The sequence below is a fragment of the Aquila chrysaetos genome, chromosome 18 (genome assembly GCF_900496995.4).
Source record: "Aquila chrysaetos chrysaetos chromosome 18, bAquChr1.4, whole genome shotgun sequence".
NCBI lineage: Eukaryota > Metazoa > Chordata > Aves > Accipitriformes > Accipitridae > Aquila > Aquila chrysaetos.
In genome coordinates, this window is record NC_044021.1 from 17847717 (window position 1) to 17873948 (window position 26232).

General features: G+C 41.7%; 1 protein-coding gene across 1 annotated transcript; it reads right to left on the reverse strand.

Annotated features, from left to right (window-relative positions):
• Positions 1 to 238: 238 nt before the first annotated feature.
• On the reverse strand, positions 239 to 4631 carry LOC115353089. Its single transcript, XM_030042067.1, has 2 exons — positions 4520 to 4631; positions 239 to 3934 (listed from the first exon to the last, which is right to left on the reverse strand). The coding sequence occupies exon 2, from the start codon at positions 3907 to 3909 to the stop codon at positions 3115 to 3117; it is 795 nt and encodes a 264-aa protein (XP_029897927.1). The 5' UTR covers positions 3910 to 3934; positions 4520 to 4631; the 3' UTR covers positions 239 to 3114.
• Between the last annotated feature and the right edge of the window lie 21601 nt (positions 4632 to 26232).

Below are 26232 nucleotides of genomic sequence, written 5' to 3' on the forward strand. Positions count from 1 at the left end.
CTAAAACCATCTTCATGGGTTACTCATGGCATTCTGGCACTTTCCCACTGGCCTTCAACTGCTAAAACATACAAAAACATACAAGGAAAACAACATCGCTGTTAAGCCACATTTTCCAAGCTTGTAAAATAAACTCATTTTAAAAATCATGTAGCTTTTAATTGGTTTGCCCAACTCCAGTTATTAGTAGCCACACTGGAACCACAAGCTAAACAGCAAATTGTTGCAAAGACTGATATTATTTCCTCAGTTAACATTTATTTTGCATGTATCCATAAAGCGCTACATGGAAAGAGTATGCACACACAGAATGAGTCTTGGCTTCATTTTCTTGCCAGCTATCAGACAGCATTGCTCAGGCACAAATCTTTTTGTATTTAATATTCATAGTGCAGCAGCATCTACTGATCCCAATTAGGATCAAGAAATTTTATGAGAGGTGTTGTACAAACAAAGATTGTCACAGTTCTGCCACAAAGCACTTACAGTTGGACACGCTGACATCTTAACTATTGCTGCATTGTGCATTACGCGAGAAGTATTTTTTAAGGTTATTCTAGTCACCCTTAAATGCAAATATGACACTACAGGTAGCTCTACGCAGTAACGGAGGGCATTCCACTTCTCACAACAAATGCAGGACAATACTTCAGCAGCTACCGAGGCAAAATAGCTACTTTGTCTTACCAGGGTTTTTTTAATATTTTTGTCCATATATTTTATTTCAGTGGAACATTCAATGACATACTATTATTCAAGCTGAATCTAATTTAGAAGATAACTCTTTTTCAAACAAAAAGTTGGCCAAAATTAACTAAAATATACATTTTGACAGTCTTCCTAATGGGAACAATTTGACATTTGATTTCAGAATTCAGTAGTATTTTTGAAAGATGTGTCCCTTCTCCAACACTTCTTTCCCCAAGAGAAATGATGTAATAGTGGTTTGCTTGCCTTCTGGTTTAACAGAACACTTAATCTCACTCTTAACCAATGACAAAAATGCTTTTCTAGTTCATAAAGTACAAATAAATAAGAAAAAAAAATATCAAATCTTTGCATAGCCCTATTAACCATGATCAATCTTCCTTCTTGGGGGGCATACTAAGACAGAACAGGTTACCTCTGAGGTCAGTTTAGTATTTAAGCATTCTTTGGGAAACCTGCATTACTGACAGAGAACAGTTTTCCCAAGGCTGAGCAGAGAGCTGGATGGGATCAGAGCTCACGAGTAATGTCTCCTAGTCACGTGCGATCCCCAGCTCTCTTCTGCAGCCCACTAAAGGCCCCTGGCAACCCGAATCCCCCAAATGAGGCAGCAGAGGATGCTTCTTCAAATATCTCCTTGATGCCAAGGATGTTTCTATGGTAATTCTGCATTCAAAGTTACAGGCTCGTGCTGCGTGAGAGGCTACACCAGGGCCCAAGGAGATGAATGAACATATCTAAGGTTGTGCATACCCAGGGGGCTTCCATAATTTTGGGTGCGCAGAAATACAAAGGCGGAATAATGGCAATGTTGTGCTGCACTTCAATTGTTGAATTACTTCAATACCTTGCTCACAGATGTGCGCATGTGAATCTAATCAACCAAACTCCTCACAGACAGCAGAGATTATTTTGAGATATTATTCCTGCTTCTGCTACAGAAAAAGAAGCACCAGCCTTTCATAACCTCTTGTGTATAGGGATGTGTGTGTGCATGCGTGCACAAACACATACCCTCTCTCTATACACACACAAAAAAAAGCTGAGGATGAAAAGTTTCCTATATATAGCACATTATTCTCAGAAAGATATGACTTCTAATAATGGACTCACCTTTTCATGAGGGAAAAACACACCAAAAACCTGTTTGATTTTTCATCTACCTAAACATTTACAAAAAAAAAAAAAACCAGAACAAACAAACCAACAGGGAAAAAGGAAAGGTGGCACTATCAGAAATAAATACCTGAAGAAAATGAGATTTTTCCATATCACTTTAAGTCCTAGAAGAGGAAGCTTTTCAGTATCTTTTCTTCTTGAATCATTTTTTGCTTCAGATCCTAAACCAGCACATTCAACTATTCAATTTGCTGTTCAATAATAGGGACTGACATTGTCTTTTAAATGCATACAAAAAAGTTGCATCTTTTTGCTTTCATTTTCCCTGTGTGTTTGTTGCATACTGACATCAAATTCCCTGCAGGCATCCTAACCTCACAATTGGAGAAACAGTGCTCTAGGGTTTTCCACGTGTCTAATACACCTGGATAAAAAGTGCTAATTGTCACCAACTTCCATTAAATGACAGCAGTAAGGCACAAAATATGCTTGATTTGCAGACGCTAGTGCCACTGGGAGTTAGCAGCAGATTAATAATTGTGCAGACCTCGAACATTCCCCTGGCACTGCCAGTCTGGGTTTCCAATGTAACGCCAGATTATGAGGCCTTTCTTTTTAGCTTGCTTTCCTACGGAAATAAGGCTGAGGCAGTTGCACTGTCTCCCTGTGCATGTGTTTGACTGTCCTACCTTCCCACAATAATTTCTGGTCAATCTGAATACCTTTTATAGGAGGGTAGAGGTCACAAATGTACAATGGCCTTAGCAGTTCTGTGAAAAACAGGCAGCTAGGTAGATATAATCAAGCCTGAGCTTAAGTGTTTCAAACATCCTGGCTTTCTTGATTCATGTACTCTTGCGGACAAATGACCCCTAATTTTGCTCAAGTTTTGTTAGCGCTGAAAGTAGAAGGGAGATGTGCTGTGTCACATATTCAGCAGGCAGCAGCTCTTGCATCTGACCACCTTTACAGATCAGGTGTCAGACTAGGTTCCCAGTTGCGGTTTTTTTTTTTTCTTTTTGCAAACCTACATGCCAAAAATCCTATTTCAGCTCCATCAGGAGGCAGCTTCTTGCACAGGAACAATCATGCTCCGGCTTCCTCCAGGTAAATTCAGGAGCCAACACTGTACCTTCTCCTTTCTTCTTGCTCTGCTGCTGTTTCCCCTCTGCTCCCGGCGCACGTGGGCACGTACTCTTGGGTAGGAGAACACCACCCCTATGGCATGCAAGCTTACCGACTGCTCCGGTGGCATTACAAAGCTCATTTCTGCATGCAGCAACACGATTACGGCGAAGGTGAGGGCGAGGTTGAGCGAATGTGTTTCAACACTTCTTTCTTGGTATTTATTACCGTGCCGTAGCATTCCTGCAATCTGGCCTGCTGCTGCTCCAGCTGCTTATGCAAGCTCCTGATTGAGCGCAACAGCAGAAGCCGTCGGTACATAGCTAGCTGGAGCCGGTACTTCTCCTTTTCCTCCTTTTTCTTATTTTCCAAGGTCTCCATCACTTTTGCGGTCTTTGTCCAAATCGCCCGGCCCAGACTAGAAGGGGCCGCGTTGCCCTTGGCTCCGCTCCCTGCCTGCTGCACGTGGCAGCCCCCGGGCTTGGTCCCGGGCAGGGCAGTGACAGCCTGCGGGGGCTGGCCGGCCCCACCAGGCACCCTTGGGACCTCCAAACTGGTGTCACCCTCACAGCGGGGGCTTTCGGAGCACAGGGAGGCGATACCCGCAGGCTGCAGGTTATCGACAGCCGCAGAGTACGACGAGCCACCTAACGACGCGTTTACAGCTGTCGGGCGATGCTCAGCCAACCCAGAGGCTGTCCTCCGTGCCTGGCCACCACTAACCATCTCTGGGCCGGTCAGGGCTTTTGCCTGGGCCACGGCCTTGCTGGAGAGGACGGACAGTCTTTCTGGCACCGCTGAGCTTCCCTTGTCTTCATTAAGGCTGGCTAACGAAGGGCTGGCAGAGCAACCAGGGGATGCCGTTACAGCATCACGATTCGGAAGCGGGTCTTCATCGTCACTGTTATTTTGGCTCTCCTCTTCATCTCTTGGTATTACACCTACCGTCTCAGCCATTTATTGCATGAGCTACAGAAACTTTCTGTGGACAAAGTGGAAGCAAGAGGATTTCATTTCCACATACACACAGAGAGAAGCCCAGTGCAGAGTGACATTTGAAGAAAGAACCTCTCTTTATATTTAAGCAATGGACCTATTACTTTTCTAATAAAGCACAACCCTTGGGTCACTTCAGGCCATTTCTTGTGATTTGCATTAGGTGTTCTTCGAGACACAACATTAATCCAATAATAATTAAAATGATATACTGTACTATTAACATTCTCAAATCTTTAAAGGCAAGTGATCTATCCCCGCAGCACTGGCTGTGCTGACTAATTAAACAGAATACAGTTGTAAATGGGCATTGTAAGCACTTCTCCCATTTAAGAACACAGCTCTAACAAGTCTAGTTTGTAGAGATGGGCAGGTTATCGGGATTGATCAGCTTTAAAGGGAGGTGGATGTACCACAAACAGCAGGTTACATTTAAACGCCCTCTCCAAGATTAATCTGCCTGCTACCAGTTTGTTTACAAGGTTGCCTTTCCCCCTCCTATTAATTCTAACAGTAAAGCTATATTAGCACCACGCTAGCCATAGACAGGAAAAAGAAACCAAACACTTACCGAGCTTACTGGGGGAAAGGAAAAGAGTTACAGTGCATTGTGTCTGTGTATCATGTTTTCTTGAGTGTGAGTCAGCACTATCTGGAACAGAAACATCACGGTGCCAGAGCAGGAGCAGCAACAGCATTACGCTGTTCCACCCAGCAACAACACAGTCAGTCCCAATCACAGAGGAGTGCAGGGCTGGTTTCTTCCCCCACAATGGATATTCCTCCCTGACGTCCAGCTTTTGTGTCATCTTTGAGCACCAAAATGAAAACCGGGGTTGGATGACACTTCTTTTCCCACCTCAAAAACAAACATACCCGATTCACTCATTCTACAGGGGGACAGTATGTATGGCCCTTCCCGTCCCTGCCAGTCAGCAAGGAGCTAACACAGCACCAAAAAGAGGGTGAGGCATTCTGGACTCCAGTGTACACATTTTCCTTCAGAGAAAATAAGCTGCATGAACAAGCTAAACCCCAAAATGAAACAGGCATTCAGCACCAACCAAACGCTAACCATAAAGGCAGGCAGAAGCTGTAGATTTAAGTGTTTAATGTACAGCCACGTTTAATTATGCTGGCCTAATCTTTAAGGAGCAGCTCTACATCCAGCTAAGGTATCCCACAGAACAATAAACTTTATCTGCACCTTTGATGTTCAGAAAAGCTACCTTCAGCAGCATCTCGTGCTTGCAACGCCAGGAACAAAATTCACAAATCATCTATCTGCATCTACTTCAGTCAATTTATCGTAGGGCTTCAGTTGCCCCAAGACTTTATCTACTCCATTCTGCTAATATAAACAGAAGAAAGAACCAATCCAAAATACTATCTAGAGCCTTCCTGGAGCTGGAAAAGAATGAAGGTAGATCCTATCTCCACTTCTACATGTGCTGCAATACAGATAATAATTTCTTATTTTTCATTTGTACTGACTATCCTTCATTCCGATGAATCTGTTAGGATATACTTCCAACCTTGAACATATGAAGTCTGGTTAACATAAATTCAGATTTGTACCCTGAGGTCTAACTTAAATGTATTTTTTGGTGCAAGAGATACTTTGCACTGAACTGGTAAAATGAACTAAACCTGCTGTGTTTATGTGCCAGATCATGCTGCAGATTATATAAATAATACTAGGAAGAGATTAGTATCTAGTGAGTTAATAAACTCTGCAAGTTTATATCTTGGCGATTCCCATTTATCTGAATCACAAGTTACGGTAATTGAAGAATATGGAATTCAGATAACAGGGATTTTACTGTATTACACACTGAAAAGGTTCATTGTAATACAGCATTATGAAGAGAACCTCTTAGTTTTGCCTGCTCTCCTCTCTAAAGCACTGCAGGCATTATCTTCCCACTACAAAGAGGACAGCAGATGGGTGCTAGGTAGTACACGGTCTCCAGCTATGTCAATACTTTTCTATCAGCAATGGTATTCTGTTCCTCACTTCTACCTTGGTAGCAATCTGCTGCAAAATAACTATTTTCTAATAATCTAACAGAGCATGAAAAAATAGAGGTGGGGTGGGTGGGGTTTTCTTTTGGGGGGGGGAAGTTGTGGGTTGTTTTGTTGTTTGTTTTTGTTTTAAAAGCTCCCTGCAGCTTTAATTTTTTCAGCAAACTTTTACAGGCAGTGTTGTTTGAAGGGATGGGGAAGGGGACAAAAAAGTGGGTTTCCACACCAAGTCAGTTTCATCAAAAATAATATTAAATGTTTTATAGGTGTGGATCTGGATGGAATAAATAGCATCTGATACAATCAACAATAAAACTACAAGCAATTAAAACTCATTGAGCTAGATGGCTTTTCATACAATACTATGACTTCAGCTGTAAACTGTTAAGCTTAATAGCAAAAAGTAGTCAGTCCATTGGACATTTGGATTCAGCAAAATAGAAATAGCATAAAAGACACATATTTATTATGGCTAAAATGCAAGTGCCATCTATGGCTAGGGCTGCGTGCATGTTTCTGTTATTACCCTCCCTTCCATTGTTCACAACTTCCTAAAATCTCACCTAGAGCATCAGATGGAAATTTTCCGGATTCAGTTTCTGCCTGAAGGTGAATATATACTGAACGCTTCGGCCAAAAAGATTGAGACGCTTGAGTACAAAAGCAGGAACAAAACCAGTCTTATGGCTGGGGAGACTTATGGAAACCTTTCAGGAGGAAGGCCTCTTGTGTAATTGACAGACTGGGGAACAGGGAACAAGACCACAGCTCATTTCAAATGGAAACATGTAAATTCTTGTTCTGAGATGATACAACAATCCTTTTTTTCCCCCCGAGACTGTTACCTTGACAAAGTGACTCCTACAGTTTAGCTCCCTTTATTTGCAATTCAACAGTTTAATAAAGAGACCTGAAAAGACCTTACGTTAGTTTCTTCTGCGCGAGGCACGTTGTGCCATTTCCCTGGTGAAGAAACTCTTTGAGAATAGTTTGCTGTTCCCCTGGAGAACCTGTTGCAGGCAGACTCTGTTCAATGCCTCTTGCTCACTCCTGGACTTCTTTTCCTATTTGTGGGAACCTTTCCAGGCAGAAGCTGCTTCAGATTTCACGGTGAATACATCTGTCAGTCCCAACACACTAAGAATTTCAAGCAGGAAAAATGAAGGCAAAGACACCTCCAGTTGAGGATCATTGCATTTTATCACCACCCACTCACAGGTAGATGCGACTGCGGCAGTTTCAGAGCCACCTTCAAGCTGTCAGTCTTGCACACCCCTGCAAGGTCTATGCCAGCAGAGGTTTTTAGTCCGTTGCCCTCCTTCAGATATTAGCCGCAAGAGGTACTTGACAACCTACAGGCTCACAGCTGTAAGTACGTGCTGAAATCTCTGTGCTTGCAGGCTTATGGAATAAGGGCTTAGCCATCACTGTTGCCTCTCGCATGGTAGCAGGAAAGAAACGGTCACGGGGGAGTCCCTGCAGATAGTCATGACAACTATTTCTCCTTTCTCTTCCAATTATAATGCCCTTCTCGAGCATGGACAGATGTGAGGACAGGAAGGTGCTTGGTCTTGTTTTTTTTATTAAGTACAAATGTTTTACTGAAGTTCAAAGCGTAACAGCCCAACACATTTACGAACAGCGTCAGAAGGTGATAAGCATTGGCGAAGATATGCCATTATAAGACCACGGCCGGGGAAGCTATGTTGTTTTGTATTTGAGTTTGGGGAATACTTTTAACAAAGTAGTAAAAAATATCCTATTACACAGTAGTGTAATTCCATATTTTATATTAATTGCTCTGAAAGATCAAAAGCCATATTCTGTCTGTTAATGTACACACTCACATGGCCTCCTATGAAATCAATGAGATCCACATGTGTGCATCTGAGGCCTAAATTTTTCCCCAAAGATTCTTTAAAATCCTTTTACAGGGCAGTAAGTCATAGAAGAAAGTTGTATGTTCCCTTTCTTCTGCCTCCATACCCAAAACAGACACGAGTTATTACAGGCTGCTCTGCATTACGCTGGATGGTAACGGTACCCCGAGGGGCCACTGCCCAGCCAGGGATTGCCATCATTCTGCTCTCATGCTCGTCCACACCTAGGCATTTCTGCAATCCTTTTACACCAGCAGAGAAGTAAGAAATGGAGCCCAGCTCCATGTGTGGCCCACTGATGATATCAAGAAGTGCTCTAGATATTTCAGTGGTGGGAAAAAGCACGAGGGGACACCTCAATGACTTAATTTCCTTCTGTCCGAAAGCATCTGTACAGAGCTGCAGCGCAATCATGTGTGCAGATAACCTGGAAGCTTTTAAGAAAAAGCAGAGTGGATACACGATTTTACCGGTGGGGAAAGGTTCAATGGCTTCAAACATGAAAATCCAGGGATTCCAGTACACCGTCTTTACATTAAGGGTAAAAAACATTGAAACAATCTGCCATGACTGGCAAAAATGAGCAGGCTTGCTGCCAGTCTCAACAGAACTGCCTGTCAGAGGTGCAAATCTCTGAAGGAATAGCTCAGACTGCATTGAGACTAAGGTTGAGCTGAGTTTGCAAGCTTCGAAATCTCAAGACTGCAGGTGCCAAAGTGACCCAAACACTAGGAAGGGCTTGATGACAGCTCTCACTGCAATATTTTAGCAACTCTACTCCTAACCCTGCTTGGGCTTAAATATTCCCAGGGACACAAAATGAAAAAATATTATTTATATGGCTTTATAAAGGTATTTTAAAAGTGGAATGTTTTGATTTTTCCTCAAGGCAGCAGCTGTTCTCCCCACCATTTATGTGGAAAGCATTAGCTTATGATTTGAATCACTGTTCACTGAGTAAAAGAATAACGGCATCATTGCCTAAACCAGTTTATAGTCTAACTCCACATTCCTGCCATCTGATCCACAGAGCCACAGTTTTGTGCTGAAACAGCCACAAAGAACTTTCTAAAGTCTTGTTGTGAACTCAGGGATCTACTTCAGCTCACACAATAAGCATTTAAGATTGGCACAGAGGCCAAGGTGGAATGGACAACCCACGGGTACACGTAGCTGAGCTTTTGTTTGATTTTTCTCCCATCCGGGCAGACCGATCTGTGTTGGGCAGACCGAACGGGCATCAAATGGGCTGGCACATTTCAATGCAGAGCAAACTCTTTGCATTTCTAGAGTGGGTTAAGAATGCTTCGCAATTGATAAACATAGGAGGAAGGCTTGCAAGGCCAGGGCGTCTGCAGCATATGCTCTACAAACTAGTGGGGAGGGACGGTGCAAATAGGAATCTTTAGAGTGACCTAAAACCCCCATGAATCTTGAGAACTGCCAGTTTACCCCATTTACTGTTTCTTCTTCTAATGGAGAGAATACGCTTGTCTATAATTCATTACAATTGTACTGAAAAGGAAAATCTGATTATACACTGAAAAAACGATGGATTGCAAAAAATAGCTTCCCTTAAGTGTTAAGGGAAAAGGAAATCCTAAAATATCAAAGGTTTAATTATTTTTTTCCCATAATAAAGAAAAGATCGTGGTTTATGGTAGCAAAATTAATGGTGACCTTCTTCAGTGTGATGCTCCTGCCTCTATTTTTTTAATCTTAATTTTGCAGGGTGCCTGTCATTTTGTTCAGCAAAAACTGAAGTGTGGGAGGCGGAAAGAAAAAAATGCAAAAGAATTTAAAGTAGGAAGATCATGTAACCTGAGATGCTATTACAGCCTTCCTGTGGAGAAGAGGCTAAAAAATTCTTCCTGTAGAAAAGATGGTACTTGAAATACATTTGAATAACCACCAGTATTAAAAGATTTAAAAGTGTTGCTCATATATTGCAAGAAGTCCATGCCTGGCAGGTAAATACTGGATTACCCAACCTAGCTGTTAGATTTCAGCTGTGAAAATGAGTATGTAGACAACTCGCGTGTCTAGTTACAGTTCACATCCGGTATGCATTGAGAGAAAAATCCTTTCTGCTAAGGAATATGTAAACAGACTGTGTAATTTTTGATAATTGATGCTTATGTTTGCTTTCGTTTTGACACTTGATCGTAGCTGACAAACTGATGGCTGGGAAAGAAGAAAACTTTAAGCTGTAGGAATAATAAACAGAGCACTGTGAGAGATGGAAAAAAAAAACCCAAACCACGCAGGGGAGGAAAACTTCAGGAAGTGGGGCTAAGCCACAAATGGATAGACAAGTAATTGTTTTGTGTTTCACCACAACTTAAAATCATCTTACAGACCTTTCCAGAAGCCAAGTTCTTTTTTTTTTTTTTTAAATAACACCATTAAATGCTTTAAAAAGGGTGTGCATTTTCTGCCTTAGCTGTTAAACCAGAATGGTATGAGGTGAGATTATTAAGAAAATTACACTGAATATAAAAATTTTTGTTAAGAAACAGTTTCAGATCAAGTGGCTAAAAAAAGGAAAAAAAATGGATGCATTCATGCTGTTTGAGCCTAACCATTTCTGCAAATCTTAAATTGACTCATGAGGAGCTAAACTCTACAGATCACTATCAAGGACTGAAAAGACTCCATCTACAAACACCTTCTCAAAAATTCTACTTTCTCAATCAGCATAGCCGACTGTGGTGTCGCCTAAATATCAACCCTTGCATAGCACCCAAAGCAATCCAGCTTTACTCACAGTGTCTACGTAGGCTCACCTGCCATCTGTGTTGTCCACACACAAACACAGAGTGAAAAAAAAACCTTCCTCAAGCTCACCTGAGGCTGAGAAGAAGGTCAGGCTTGCTCATTCCTTAATGCCTTTGAAGCTGCTAACGTGGCCGAGATGGATGAGAGAGAGTAGGATACAAGCCTGTCTGTTAGCAAAAGACACGATCTCAGCAGTATGCAGTGTAATTGATCTACATCTCAGCTACAGCAGTTAACAGACTCCAACGGGAAGAGAAGGCACATGGACCACAGGGTTTGTGGTACTTGACCATGTTCTTACTTTGCAACGTAGGCATTGCTCAGCAACCTGGATTTTTGCAGTCTGCTTCCAGTAGTTAGTACAGATAATTCTTTCAGGCCAGCAGTTCCATTTTTACATCCAGAGGCTCTTTGCTGAGTGTCTGTCAAAGTCCAATTCATTACTTGCAGAATTATCAGCTAAAACCCTATCACTTTTCTATAAGTAAAATTTTTAAGAGATTAGAAAGTAACAGAGAAAAGATAGCTGTATACAATTAATGAAAGATAAGCCTCCAAATGTTTGGAGGTTTATTTTAGAGATGTGTATCTACAGATACTTATTTCTTAAAGGACAAAGAGATATGGAGTCCAATTTTTATTTGATTGAACAGAGGACAGGCTAAGAAAGAAGAATCTGAGATACCAATCCCACTGAAGTCTCAGGCTGAACAGAAGAAATAACGCGCCCTTCCCAGAAACAGCGAGCATGGTTATTCAGGTTCTGGATGTCAAAATTAGGTAATGCTTCCTTATACCACTTAAATTCCCTGCAGCTCTGCCCGCTCAAACCTGGAACTCCTCTTGAACCTCCCTAAGCCCCAGGCAAAGGTCCTGCCAGAACCCCACTGGCACGTGTGGTCCCAAATCCTCCTTGTACCCAGAAGGCACTAGCAAGCTGTTACTAACTCCAGTGACACCAGGCCACAATTTTATCCTCAGTCATGTTTACAGAGCCTCCTTGAGATCTGCCTGAAGAGCGTTTAAAGAACACAGAGCAAGATCACTGCCAACTATCAATGTATTATTTACCACCTTGCAAGCTTTCTCCCCATCTTTTCTAAAACCTCCACCAAGGCACGAGTAGCACCACCTTACTGACTCCTGAAGAGATCCCAACACTTAGTGGAGGTATTGTACTAATTAAGATTTTGAGAGCAGTAAGCAAAAACATCGTGTTTGACCTCACACTTGGCAAATCACTCACAGTTCCCTGCTTCCCTTCACAGGATTGTCTCGATAACAACCATTGCCATTAGGGACCTGAGAAGCAGCAAATAAATAAATAAATGCCTACATACATGAACTCCACTTCCTCAGGCAAAAATGATGAGTCGAGTGAAGGATCTGCTGCTCTCATACGTATGGCAGTTGTACATACACCAACGTGCAAGAAGCCTTCCAGAGACTTCTGTCATTGCTTGGGTAAGCGATAATTCAAATTGCCAGTCTACTGATTTCAGGAACTTGCTTTATTCTCAAGAGAAGGTTGCTGTTTTGTCATTCTAAAAGGGTGGCACGCCTCTGCAGCTTCTTTCGGTATAGGTTGAGGGAATGACTGCGTATCACGTATGCCAGAAGGAGGTGGAATTGGCCAAGCTGAGCAAGTTAAGGCAATCCAATGCTTTGAGACAGGGGAAAAATAAACCTGTGCAGAAGGACACATAGTACATGTAAGAACAACACCCACCACAGACTATCTCAGGTCCTGCTTTCTTGCTTGGAAGAACAAACTCCTCTCTGAACTCTGCTCATTTTCACAGAAAAAGCCACCAAGCTCATTGGACAAAAGCACAAATCGTAAGAGAATTACAGGGCACCTAATCTAGGCAATTTATCTCATCCTAAAGTGTTTTCAACACAGACAGGAGAAACTACCACTTGGAATAGGCTTTCTTCAACTTCACTTTCAAATGACATAACTTTCAGATGACTGAGCGCACAGTACTGCACCTTAACCACGAGGCACGTATTACCGAGAGAGACTGAAAGCTCAGCCTTAACACAGTTAGAGCAGGAGCTCGTGGTCGGAGAGAGGGTGATCCTTGCACTGGTATAGCCAATTAGCTCCCAGCAACCACTGTTTTAGGGGTTTCCTGAGCTTGATGCTGCATCTAGATAACTGAATTTAACAGTCGTTGATGGAACAATTTGCCTAATTCCCTTTTGAAGCTGCTTATGCCTTTTGGCTTCTATAACATCCCATGGCAATGAATTCTGCAGTCTAATTTTACATTGCGTGAATAGCATTACCAACAGAGCAAGCCACACCTTTCCAGGGATTCAGTAACATGCTGACACCATTTTACTTTTGTCTCATTTAATCTCATGAATCATAAGCAATACAACAAAGATTGCTACATCTGTCTGCTTTTTCCCCCAGTATGAAAATGCTCTTTTAAAGCAATGGCTATCAACGGGCAAATGACCTGGTATACTTTTGCACAAGACAGTGTATTTCTCACCTAGCTCATGCTACCATAAACCCAAGGCTGGCTAAGGCTATTCAGCAAAGGTGGCAAAAAATGAGGAGTAAGTAGTTATTTGCAGAAATAAATGCAAGGCTGGGAGGGGACAGGGAATCCCCTCACTCCTGGAACAGCCCAAGTAGGAAGCAGTGGAGACTCCCTGGAGGAAAAAAGCTAGGAGAAACCAGCAGGAGTTTTAGAGGGAGGGTGAATGAGAAAAAGAGACTGGGAGAAGGCAAAAAGATGTCTTTAGATTTCCACGAGAATTAAACTGGAGAAAGGGGAGCAGGAGGGACAGTGGAGAGGCAGGTTAAAGGATTGTATTCCTGTCGTCGTCAGCAGAGAGTGAGTAGGAAACGAGACCTGGACTGCCTCTCTCCCAAGTCTGCTGCCCTAGGCGACTGTTTACTTTGCTTTTGCCCAAGCCAGCGTGAGATGTTATAAAATGAGTTTCCAAAATGCTCTGAGTCACCAGAACGTGGATGAGATCTGTGGATTCAAGCCACCTTTCAAGATTATGAATCTCTTCTGAATATCCATTATGCCGATGATATTTAACAAAATCACTGCTGTAATGTGATGCACATGTCAACTTTAAGGATGCAGTCCCTGCTCAGATGGCATCAGCAGAGGGACACGTCAGCATGGTGGATTACCAGAGCAAATGCTTTAGCATGCAAAGTGATGCAATGTGTTTTAACAACAATTGTTCCCTTATGTTTGTTTCTGTGTCAGGTTTGACGGGACTATCTGCCAGGACAATGTTCAGGATCCTTTGCATTGCTTTGCAGAAGCTGATTATGTGATCAAATGCTTAAAGCACATAAAATCACTTCCAAGATTCAATGAGATAGATGTGCCAGAAAAGTCAGTAGGTGTTTGAAATAATTGACGCTAACAGCTAGACCTGGATTTTTCAAAAGAATATGCGTTTTGTTTTGGATTTGTGGTTTTTGTTGTTGTTGTTGTTTTTTCTTCTTCTTCTAATGCACTATCATATAAACTGCCTAGAAATTCAGCCTTAGCATAATGTTCACATCAAATGAAATTCACCCGTTAAGAAAGAACATACACAGGGTCCTCCCTGAAGTGGAAAAAACATTGTCTTTGTGTAGAGCAGATACCCTGTGAGCCTTCTTACCCTGTGCACATGCCTAGAACAACACAGCAGACTCCAACGGCATAGTAGAGCTGAGGCTTGTAGGACTGGGAGACTCAGCACTGAGCTACAGCTCTTAGCAGCCTTTCCCCCCCGTCTGTGACACTGAAGTTTTTCCAGTAAAGGCCCAGACCCCTGTAGAAACGTTGCATACGTGGATGGCTGTAGAAGAAAACAGGAAGGTTTACCTGCTCTTACCGCTTTTATATTGCATTTCCAGGCTACCCTGAACCATCACACAGTCCCCAAAGTGAGGAAGCATGATTCATATTCAAGAGACAAGAGCAGAAGGCAAAACAACTGTGGCACTTGCCCAAAAGTCATGATCTCATATAGAGGCTTCATCCTGTGCTCCCAGTTTTGGGTCTAGCCTGGCACCAGTGTCTCACTATGCAGCTTTGCAAGAGCTTCAGGCCCTCAGAGGTATTTAGGCACTGAAACCAATGAGAAGTTGTACCTATACACTTTCAGAAATCTGTCTTTAATTTCACCATCCCATAAATCTCTTTAATGGAGACATCCTTCATCTTTTGTGCTTCACAAGCCAGTTGTGAAGCTTAATTATACGATGATTATGAAGTCCAGTAAATACAACATACATTAAGAGTAGTTAATGAGATTTCTGTCACACGCAGACTCTATCTCTTGTGAAATATTACTCACATGTTGAAAAAAAAAAAATTGTTTTCCAAAGAAAAACACAGACATATTCAATATAAAACAAATGCAGCTTGATTGCCTCCATAAATAATGTTATACAACTCAATGATATTTATTAACATGGCATGGAAAATAGCAGAGTTTTCTGACCAACGTGGAGTACTGTCTGTTAATCCATGTGTCAGTTGTTACCTGCAGTGTCTGGCCCAGACTGGGACACCAGACCCACAAGGGACCTACTTCCCAAGGGATCTAGTGGCTTAAATACCTCCAAAGACCTGACATGAGGTCCCATTCCACCAAGTACCACGTAAATCCACTGCAAAAAGATGGACTCAGTTTCAAATTGCATATAGTCGGTCATGCTGTCTTATCTTACCACTGGGCCCCATGTACAAAAAAGTGCATGACATCATTGCAATTGCAACGTATTCAGCCAGTTCAGATTCCTCACACTGCTTTAACCATTTGTCCATAGTCTTTGCATGACCAAAGTACCTTGTGTTGCCAGAAAAGAAAGAAGAAAGGAAGAAACATAAAAAAAAGAGGTCTAAAAGGTTATGCAGTATTAACTATGTCATGTCTGAAGGGGGTCCAGTGCAAAGACAAATACTTTCCAAACAGATACTCACGTACTGACCAATTAATTCATTTCATAGCGTGGCGGACCTTAGCTGGAAGACTACATGCACACGTAAGACTGTAGAGAAAGTGTTGCTTGCATATTCAGTGCTTTCTCAAGCAGTAGGAAAGCATGTAGCCTAACACAGGTAGAAGGACTCAAAGGGGGAAGGAGTGATTCCTTAAAAAGACAGAGCTCTTTGGCGTGCAACCTTCCCACACAGAACAAACATACATCCTACTTACGCTGTATCTGGGCAAATACATTTCCTGTTAACAATTATGGTATGGCATTCATAGATTAATAAGACTTTTGCAGGGCTCAGAAAGGAATGATTTTTAGCACACAAAGCCTGTTACAGCAAGTTCTATTAATATTCACCAAAGGAAAACCTGTTTGTTGACCTAAAGTGTGACTGCTTCCTATTCTCTTCTTGTGAAATTATTTAGGTCCTGTGGGACAACTGTACTGAGCTTTTGACGCAAATATTAAAATTCTATTTAGATGTACAATGTTTTAATGCAAATTTTTACCATAAAACCAAATGCTCCATTCAGTTAAATTAATAGAATTACAAAAAGATGTAATGATAGCAATTAAGTCTTGAAAATGCAAATTTTATAGTCAAGGACAATTACTTCATTTATAGTATACTGGAATGATGCCAGATGAAGGTAATTTAGATCCCCCTAGCTCACAGTTATATCATGAAGGATATCTTAATTTCATTAGTACAACAAAGATGGGTGAGAAGTTAGAGAATACAAAAAAAAAAAAAAAAGATGGGACAGAAAATTTGACCTTTCTCATTTCATTGCAGCTAGAATACATAGATCTTACTAAAGTATTAGTAATATTTCTTTCTACTCCCATCTCTGAAAAAATGCTTTTTTTTTTTATTAGCAGCAATGGAACATTAGTATGTAAAAGGTCAGCTTCATTCAGATACTTAGAGCCAATGTGCCCATGCCACAACAGTTATGGACCTCCCATTATTTCAATTTTAAGCATGCATACAGTGTTAGCTCGTGGCTTACGAGATCTCAAGCCATGGCCCCAGGGACACATGGTTTTGACTCCAATAGGACTTAAAACATTCTTGAAAAATTCCACTCACTCTTACAAAAGTACTCCTGCTTCCCCCAAACTGGCAAGTCAAATACCATTAGTTTTTCAATAGCATAGCAAAGAGTGATCAGGTAGCTGCAAAATACAGAGTGATATACTACCAATTTCCTCCTCCTGCTTTGGGGAAGGTGGGGGGGGGGGTAAAAAATAATATAATAATAATACTGTTTCATACAGATTCTTAGCACATTACGAAGTTCAAATAGGAGTCTGAAAGCCTCCAGAGGTTCTTCTTTCTTTCGTCACTGCCCTTACAGGTACTCCTAACCCAAACAAGTATCCAAGGAAAGGCACATTAAATATGGTGCAGTATGAAGTTTAAATAAAAAGGCTTTACATCTACCTTTTTCCTCTTTATGACCTGCTGTAGCCGCTGCAGAGAAACCCAGGCCCAAGAGGGACGGACTCACTGAAGAGCTATATCCTCCTAAATTATTCTAGTTATACCAAATTCCCTTCCCAAAATCTAACACATGGGCTCTGGAAAGAGTCAAAACCTCCACAGACAGAACAGCAAACTTTCCCACCTCTTTCCTCCCCCTGAGCCCAGGTAACAAGGGCAACCCAAAACGTGCTTGCCAGGGGAAAGACCCGCTTACCCAAGAAAGGAGCGGCTTTCCTCTCGCCCCCGCAAACCGGAGCCGCCCGCCCCGGCCCCCCGCAGCGGGCAGGCGGTGCGGCAGCGGCTTTGTCCCCTTGCGCAGCACCGCAGCGCGACAAGAATGCGGCATTGCAGGACCCCCGCCAGGACCCCCTCCATGCACCCGGCTCAGTGCCACACAATCCGTGCACTTGAGGGGTATAGCATTTCTATCCTTCATCCCACTGCTGCCGGGATAGCTAGTGTAATATTTTTTTTAATGGTAAAATGCATACGTGCAAGCCTTACTGGGAGACAAGCGTGAACAAGCGAAACTGTTTTGTTAATCTGACCTACAGGTTCACTAAATTTGTTCTTCAGTGATTTAGTTAAAGGCACTGTTTACCATGAAAATGGGCGTCTTCAAAATAAAAGGACAACTGTGACCTAGTTTAGTTCATTATTGATTTTAATAACAGGGCTGTTGGCTATTTTGTTTTAAGAAAACAAGCCTGTTCAGAAGGAAAAAGGTACCTTGAGTAGGGTTCGTGCTTCTTCCTCCTTATTCCTGAATTAAAATACAGGTGAGCACACACGGAGACACACTGGCTTTGCTTCCCTGGAGATGGTCGTGTGAAAATAGGAACAGGCCCAGTGCTTTTTTCCCCTCTACTTGTCAACATGTGGGTTCAGGCACACCTGTAGCACCTTCCTTACTTTGCACTTCTCTCACAGGTGAAAGTCTGACCATGCTGAAGTGAGCTGGAGAGATGCCATTGACTTCAATGGCGGGACTTCACCCCATATTTCTTCATGTCAAGGATGCTCTCAGTCACCCTGGCTGCTTGAAACCAACGGATGATATCCTGGCTCATGGAAAGTCATTGGCTCCCCGTGGGGTTCAGATTTCCTTCAGTGAATTCTGTCTTCTATCGTCCAAAAGAAAAATTAGACCTTGTACCAATATTGACTTTATCCCATGCTTCTGATTGTTATACCCCTATTACACCTGACAAGTTAATCTGAGCTTGTTATTTTTATTTATTTATTTATTTATTTGGACTGATGTAGCATTCTGAGCTCTCGGAAAATCTTTGTGGATGTCGTTTGGAGATTTGGCTTAATAAGGAGTGTTTGAGTGAGTTAAGATTGTTTGTACCATATTGTACAATACAGCTTAAACTTCCATGTCATTTTATTGAAAAGCATAGATTTAACAAGCTAATAGTTTGTGAATCTGCTGAGTCTCAGCCGTTGCAGGGAGAAATGTTTTGTCCAGACTGTTCCCAGTATGTCTCAGTTGTAAAAAAACAGGCTGTGATCGTAATAGGATATTGATTAGTCTGGATCCCATACAGAGCAGAACTTGATTCTTTGGTGGACCACTAAAGGTCATATTGCTTGATTGCTCCATAGCTTCTAAAATACAAGAAATATTGAACCAAAACTGCTTTCAATTATACTCCTGTTATCTGAGGCCTGGGAATGTAACCCAGGGCAGAATTTGGCCCATTCTGTTAAAAAAAAAAGGGCTGATTCTCAGCATTTCATTTTGTCATTAGCAGAGCTGAACATCAGCTCTGCCTACTCTAACTGATGTCCTGAGCTAAACTTAATTCCAAGGTAAGCAGGTGCAAATCTGTTCAATCCATGGACTTACTTTTGGATGGACCTGACATACAGTGATTTGTGCCTAGTGTTATCTGAAAATTACATTGGGTTTAGGACTAGTTTTGGTTTACATCTTCATACGCATTTCTGCAGAACAGTATTTACAGCTGTTTGGATACCTCAGATCTCCAAATTCTTCACTTGACCTGACTGTCACAATGATCTTAGGTCAGCAATAAGCTAATGACTTGCTGTTAAATAAGATCTAATCAAAGCATGATGCTGTGGTCAGTGAAATTAATTAGCTTTTTGTGCTGATGAAGATCCAGGCCAAAAATTATATAACCATGTCAAAATATATTGTGGAAAATAGTATAGCTCTAACTCTTCCTTTTATTACACTGACACCACTGAGATTGTAAGCACAGAAACAGGCTTCTAGGAAATGTTACTATATAAGTGAAGGAAAAATTTGTCCTATTCTATCTTCTTTCAGGAAATTCAGTTTTCTAGTCAGAACTCCAATAGAGTAAATTCCATTTGTGGTCACCTAGACAATTCAAGAAAACTGTGGAGAAAAATTTGAGCAACAAGTCAATTATTTCCTTGATCCTATCAGAAATGTGAGTTAGGTTTAGCTTGATACTAAATTACACTAAATCCTAAAATGCAGTAGAAAAATAGAGGAGTCATACATTAATTTCAGTCAGTACTGTTCCTAGTTGTTCTGCCACTTGGTAAGTTAGAAAGCATCTTCTCTAGTGCATATTTATTCCAAATTAATAGAGCAATTCTGGGAAAAAGAAAGTAATTTTCCTTTTTATGTATTTATGGCATTATTTATTTATTCCTATTTCCAATCCACGCTGCAATGCTTCTTGTGGAATGCAATCCCCTTTTTACTCCTGACCCACACCTGCTTTGAAAGCTGTATGGATGGCATAATTTCTTTTCTGTTTTCTAATGTTCTTCTCACTTTATGAATGCTCAAAAATGAGACCAATTATTTCTGATCATTTTCCATTTTCCCAACTTTCTGAACACTGGAGTGGCTTTCTTTTGAGACGTGATTCAAAAAGGATTTAAGGACCTGCATTTAAAAATCCATATTCTCAGAAGTTGCCTGTGATTTTTGGAGACTTGGCAGTTTGTGGGTCCAGTTTAGACAAGTGATTGATTTTCAAATATTCAGAGCATTCACAAAGCCTGTTGAAGCACAAACAAGGCTTTCAGTGTCCTTTAGGTCCTTCAGGCTTATTCTCTTCATTAACTCCAAACTGAGGTATTTTGGAAAGCTCTTATTTTTAAAAACTCTTGCCTTCAATGAATTCCACAATCCTGTGCAGAAACTCAGTGGGAAGACCGCGTTAAGCCCAGGCTTCAGGTTTTCCTGATTCTTGCACAACTTCTTGTCTGTTGGACAGTTCTCAGCAACTACAGCCACCTATAAAATTCAACCAACAGTGGAAATTGTTAGCAATATTCTGTCCAGATAATGGAAAGCCATCTAAAATATTATTTTTTTTAAAGATGAAGAATGACTTGCTTAGATAATATATACATATATTTGCCTTTTTTTACTTTGTGAAAAGTATGTATTATAAAAAGGAAGTTTGCAAGACAGAAAAAATAGGTATCAAATTCCAGAAAAGAAGGAAAAGGGTATAGAGCAATCTTTGCAAAAGCAGATTGCAGATCCACTGACATGATCTTGTTCACAGTAACACATCGAGTAATTTTGTAAAAGAGAGCTTTCAGCTTGTTTGTTTAAAATGTTCTAATAAAACATTTAACTCTTAACATTACAGTACCCTGTAAGGGCTTTCATATGCTTTCCAATATAGCTTCTGACTGGAAGTATTAGCTGATGCAGCAGGATAAATAAAGAAATGTCTAGATTGCTATGGTTCCCAAAGGTCATTTTTATGAAAAGATCAGGAAATATATTTCATTGAAATTAAAAATAAATCCATGTCAAGTTTAATAACATTGTTACTATAATGACATAAAATTCAGTGAGATGGTGTACCGTTTAATATTTGACTGTCAAATTTCCACAGTGAAGCTAAGAAGTGTGGAAGCATTTAAACTTTTTAAACTGAATTTGCTTTCAATTTTATTGTTGTTTCATGAGCCGCTTCCCTTTTTCCCCCCTTGCTATAACACTGCTTGTTTCTTAGTTGAACCTGATGTTTTCAGTAAAATACAATAAAAATTCACGGAGGGCTGCACCTCTATTCCCAGGAAGACTTTGTGTGAATAGGCATCCCCAGATGGCCAAAAGCTTTCTACTCGGATTCATTTTCTCCATCAAGAGAGGACCCCAGCAGTGTTTTAGAGCATGGCAAGGGGGGGGCACTGCCAGGGCACAGCTGCCTTCTGGGTTTTCTCAGTGATGGCATCGTCTGAGATGATAGTTTAATATCAGAAGCTGTATCAACCCTCAGCCATTCTGGAAAAGGGAAGGGTCTGGCTGGCATAATGCCACCGCTCCCAGGTCCGCATTCAACTGTAAAGAGGACCGAAGCCGGCAACTGTGAAGTCAGAGCAGCCTCTGGCTACGCACAGCCTTTTGTTGGACATGGTGCCGAGTGCTAGGATCAGAGAATTGAAAAGTTTATAGCTTGGCACAGCTCTGCAAAATTTGGATTTTCAGATAAATAAACAAACCTGTCTCCATCCCTGGGACAGAAATGAGTCAATACACATAAATAACATGTAACATTTTGAGATCAAATGGTTTTTTTTTAAAATGCAAGCTTGGTTTAGCACATTTCCCCAGGATGGATTTTACCAGGTTAGTTTAAGAGTTGTTTGGATTCATCAGTGTAGAAAACAGATAGCTGTAAATGTTCTCAAAACATTTACATGACTTTCCTGATAAAGCAAAAGTCTGGGTGTCCTAGCTGCAAGAGTTACTCAAAATGTTTCAGCAACTGTGAAATCTTGCATAGCAAAGTAATTGGTGCATTTGTGACAGTCTTTGCAGGCCTGTCTGTAAATGACTGTATGAATTATACTCACATACTCACCTCTGTTCTGGAGGATTCTTTCCCACCCTCCCACTTAGCCGCCTTTTGGCAGTAATCACCCAAGCACCTATATACATGTGTGTGAAAGAGCAAAAAGGGGAGACAACAGTTACCAATATCCATTTATATGTCCTTGCTTGTTTACTTACGGTGCCGTCTAGAAGGCAGGTGACAATTGTCAGCAGAGGCTCTATGTTGTACCTACCAAAGGCCATCTGCCAGCTGGGCTTCGGTGCAGCACGCGGGGCTGGGACATCCCTTCTGCCGCTCAGCCCTGGCATCCCTCCTTTCTCCTCACCCCGCCGCAATGCTCCTTCAGGACTCACTTCACATGGCCAGGCAGCCCTCCATACCTTGAAAGGATACAGAGATGCTCTTGTTAATTACTGTAATGCTGAGCCTTCAGAAAAGGTTACTCAGCTAAACGACTCAAGGAGTCTCTGCAAAGGTTTCAGAGATGAGAAAAGAGAGGCAGGAAAGTTACTCTCTCAGGATAACTTCACAGAACCTTGGTCACAGCTGCCATAGAGCTACATGTTGTGGTGGTTTTGCCTCAGGCTTTCTCCATCAGCTTTGGTCACCAACAGATGATGCAAAGATTGAGGATTTAGGCTTGCTTTATTTATTGTCTTTGTCTTTTGGCCAGACTGGCTGCGATGAGTGGGTACTGGGTGGGCACAGTTTGGTCAGTTATACCTATTCTGGTACAGAGTCTGATTCAAAAAAAGAAGATTTGGTGAGTCTTGTTAGCAAATACAGATACCACGGATTTTATAAATACCACAAATGTGCTACTGCCATCTTGGATGCTGGTCATGAAGCTGGTCGCATGGTGTGCTATAATATGTGGGTAGAGGCCTCTGAATGTACAGGCGCAAGATCTACCACTCTTCTGAACAGGTATAACTTTCTGTCATTTGTGCCTGAGGTTAGTATATGAGCTGCGTGGATCATTCATTAGGAAAGCTGGAACTGTGAGCTATTTAGCTGGACTTCAATTTGTTCATGAAGGAGAAACTAAAGAGCTCTGACACAAAAAACTGGAGGGAGGAAGGACTATGATTCTCCTTGCAGCTGGTTTCGTACAGAGGTTAGCTAAATTTAGATGTTTGCTAATTCCTTTCTTTTAAAGACCTCATAGGAGACAGAAAATATGATGCATCTGCACGAGCTGGAACAGACTCTAGGCTGATACAGACTTTAGGCAATACTAAAACTGCCACTGGTCCCAAATCCCTAGCTGTGGGTCACAATGAGGCTGATATATTTCTATACATCTGACTCAAGACGCCTATACACTGAAATCTTCTCTCCATTGAAACAAATGACAAAGCTTGTGGTGGTTTGAACAGAGTTAGAATTTCAGATACAGAACTGACTCAAGAATGATAACCTTCTAAAAGATTCACCTAGCCAACATGCAAACTTCTCTGATAGGGATGGAAATAAGAGTTTACCTCTTTATTTCAGGTCTTTTTTGCTTTTTTTGGACGTAAGTCAGCATTATTCAAATGCAGTGTTTGAAAGGCACTGTGAAATCATGAGTAAAAGACCCCAGAATTATTTAATGGAAAATCTATTAACATAGAAGATCAATAATTATTCTTTCTACACTTTGTTCAGTTTTTTTAAGCATCCTGTAAACTTTAATAGCAAATTACAAGCCTGGTACAGAAGTGTATGGGAAGGGTTAAAAAATCTGTATAATGGATGGCATTCTTCTTTCAACACTGTAAATTGAAATTGTGCCTTCATTATGTTTTGCCACTAATTTCAGCAAAGTCAGAAGTTCACTCCGTCATGTGTTAGAGGCAACTATCTCTCACCCTGTTAAATTCTCTTTCTTTTCCATAGCTGTAACTTAACTTATTAGTCAGGTATGTGTCCACAACTGGCGTGAAGCCAAAATTAACTGATGTGGGGAAAGGCAGATGTTTTAGGGCAAGGGGAAGGCATAATTGTTTGGTGAGGTCAGATGGAAGGGGCTGTGGAAAGGGAGCATGACTTGATGAAAGTTTGGGGATTGGTCTAGATTCAGCAGTTCAAGCCAAATGCAGGGATTAGGGGGTCACAGAATTAATTATTTGGTCTTCAGGGAGAAAAATGGAGCTACTAAGTAGTTGTACCAATGTACAAGAAATTATCAGGTTTTATTATTACAGAACAAGGAGGGACTACAGAGCAATATAATGGTTTCCTTAGCCTTGGTCTCTTTTTGGATGTAGTATTCTCTGTTATAACATCCTGAAAGCTACTGTATCATGGGAAAGGGGCAGCCCTGGAGCATAGAAAGACAAAGAGTGGGCAAAGGACTAATAACAAGGTGTCCTGATTATCCCCCCCTTTCCTGTAGAACATCAGACTGTGGTGTGCTGAGCCAGAAGGTGAAAAAAAGGCCAAACCTCACGTTAGCAATGAGTCCTCTAACTGTTAAAGGTACAAGTCATCCTGGGTGAGGTCAATTTTTCATGGTGACTCAAAAGGACAATGTTGCTTGTGTCAGCAGAAGCTTAGCTATGGTCTCAGCCATGCAGGTGTGGGCACCGCTTCTCTTAGCAAACCACCTGGAGACTAGACAGGTTGCTGCACGTAGGGAAAGAGTTCAAGAAATCTGGGAAGGTGGATGCAGGTTGGGGCGTCAGCATGAATACCGTGACCCCTTCCAGCCCAAGGTTACAAGTGAAGGGGAAGCCGCACTCTGCACTTGGCAGGGCCAGGCATGTTGTGGAAAAGCCTGGGCAGCATCAGGTCTTTCTTTGCCTAGTTCAAAGGCCTAACCAAGTCATTCTGGACACTGCGAGCGTGAGCAGGGAGAGCCCAACAAGTCACTGCCGGCGCTCTGCTGCTCTGAACCATGGCTGCTTTTCGCTTACAGGTGCTCTGTTGTTTCATGTTTTTATGACACAGGGGTATCCAGTCCTTGGCAGGTGCTCCTGGGAACTATTATAAAGCAAATAAAAATGTTCCAGCTTTCAAAACCTCCGTGAGAACTCTTGGGGAAAACATACTGAAGTTTTGGGTTTCAGTGGGCTCTCATGCAAGGTGTGAAAATTCAAAACGCTGAGAGAAAGTTACGTTTTGGGTCCCTGAAAACAAGTAATTTTAGAGTGGTCCTAGCGATTAAACCACTGGCATCTATTTTCTCACAGCAATGGATGTGCCAGGTACCATGCCAAAGGCCCTATTACGGAGCTGCTCCACCGTGGGCGGAAACTCAGTGTTGCTGCAGTGGTCCTTAGGGCAAAACAATTCCCTCAAAAAAAGAGAAGTCGATTGAGAGTTATATCATGAAAAATGTGCCTGGTGTTTTCTGGGTCTACTCTAGTGAGGAAACAAATCTACAAGAACACGAGCATAAAGTGATGATGGATGGTAAGACACTGCTGAATGGTGGCTCCCATGGATGAGACATGAGATAATGCAGAGCCTCGATACTGAATGAACTTCAAAGCTCTATAGTGGCACTCACTTGCCGTGATTTGTTTTCATAATGAAACGGAGCTGTTTATCCCAAGAGGATGCAACAGTGAGGTGACAGCCTAGCTGCCCTTCCGCGCACACTGCTCATCAAATGCTATGGTCAAAATGCTTGCCAAATCTGAGTTGCCAGGTGACAGTTTTGAATTTGCCTGCTTCTGAGTGCTGCAAAGTAAAAAGGCTGCAATAGCAGCTTAAATCACAAGGCAATATCAAAAACTTTTAGCCATATGCAACACTGTGATATTGAAAAATCATAAATTGTGCTGGGTTTATTACACAGGCAGGATCTAAAGGTGGGCAAGACTGCCAAAATGCTGTACATTGGCTGGATACTTGATTTAGCTGTGTCACTATTCAGCCAAGACCTGAAGATAATTTATCAGGAAAAACTGAGGGCTTGGACAGGATGTTAACAACACATTAAAATATGTGGACACTATTGTTACTTACCATGCCACATCCTCAAGGAGCAGTGTGTGGAGAACAGCCGCCTTTGCCACATGGTAGAGGAGCTGTCTACCTTCAGCATCCAGGATGGGAAGAGGAGTCCCACTCTTTGATCACTTGAGCTATTTACCTTTTCAGGTGTTGACAAGTGTTGGTGGCATTTGCTGGCAAGGCTTTCTTCTGCTTGTTAGAGAGACTGGTTTTGTAACACACAGGTGGGTGATGCCAGAGCAAATTCTGGAGCTGAAATCAAAGCCGACCTTACCAATCTATGACATGGGACTTCAGCTCCTGGTGTCATACGAGGGGACAAACGATCAAAGCTGTGTCTATCAGAGGGGCATTACAAAGTGTGTCAGGTCGTGGTACTGCAAA

Coding starts and splice junctions, on each gene's coding strand:
- LOC115353089 (XM_030042067.1), bottom strand. CDS start 3,909: ATGGCTGAGACGGTAGGTGTAATACCAAGAGATGAAGAGGAGAGCCAA.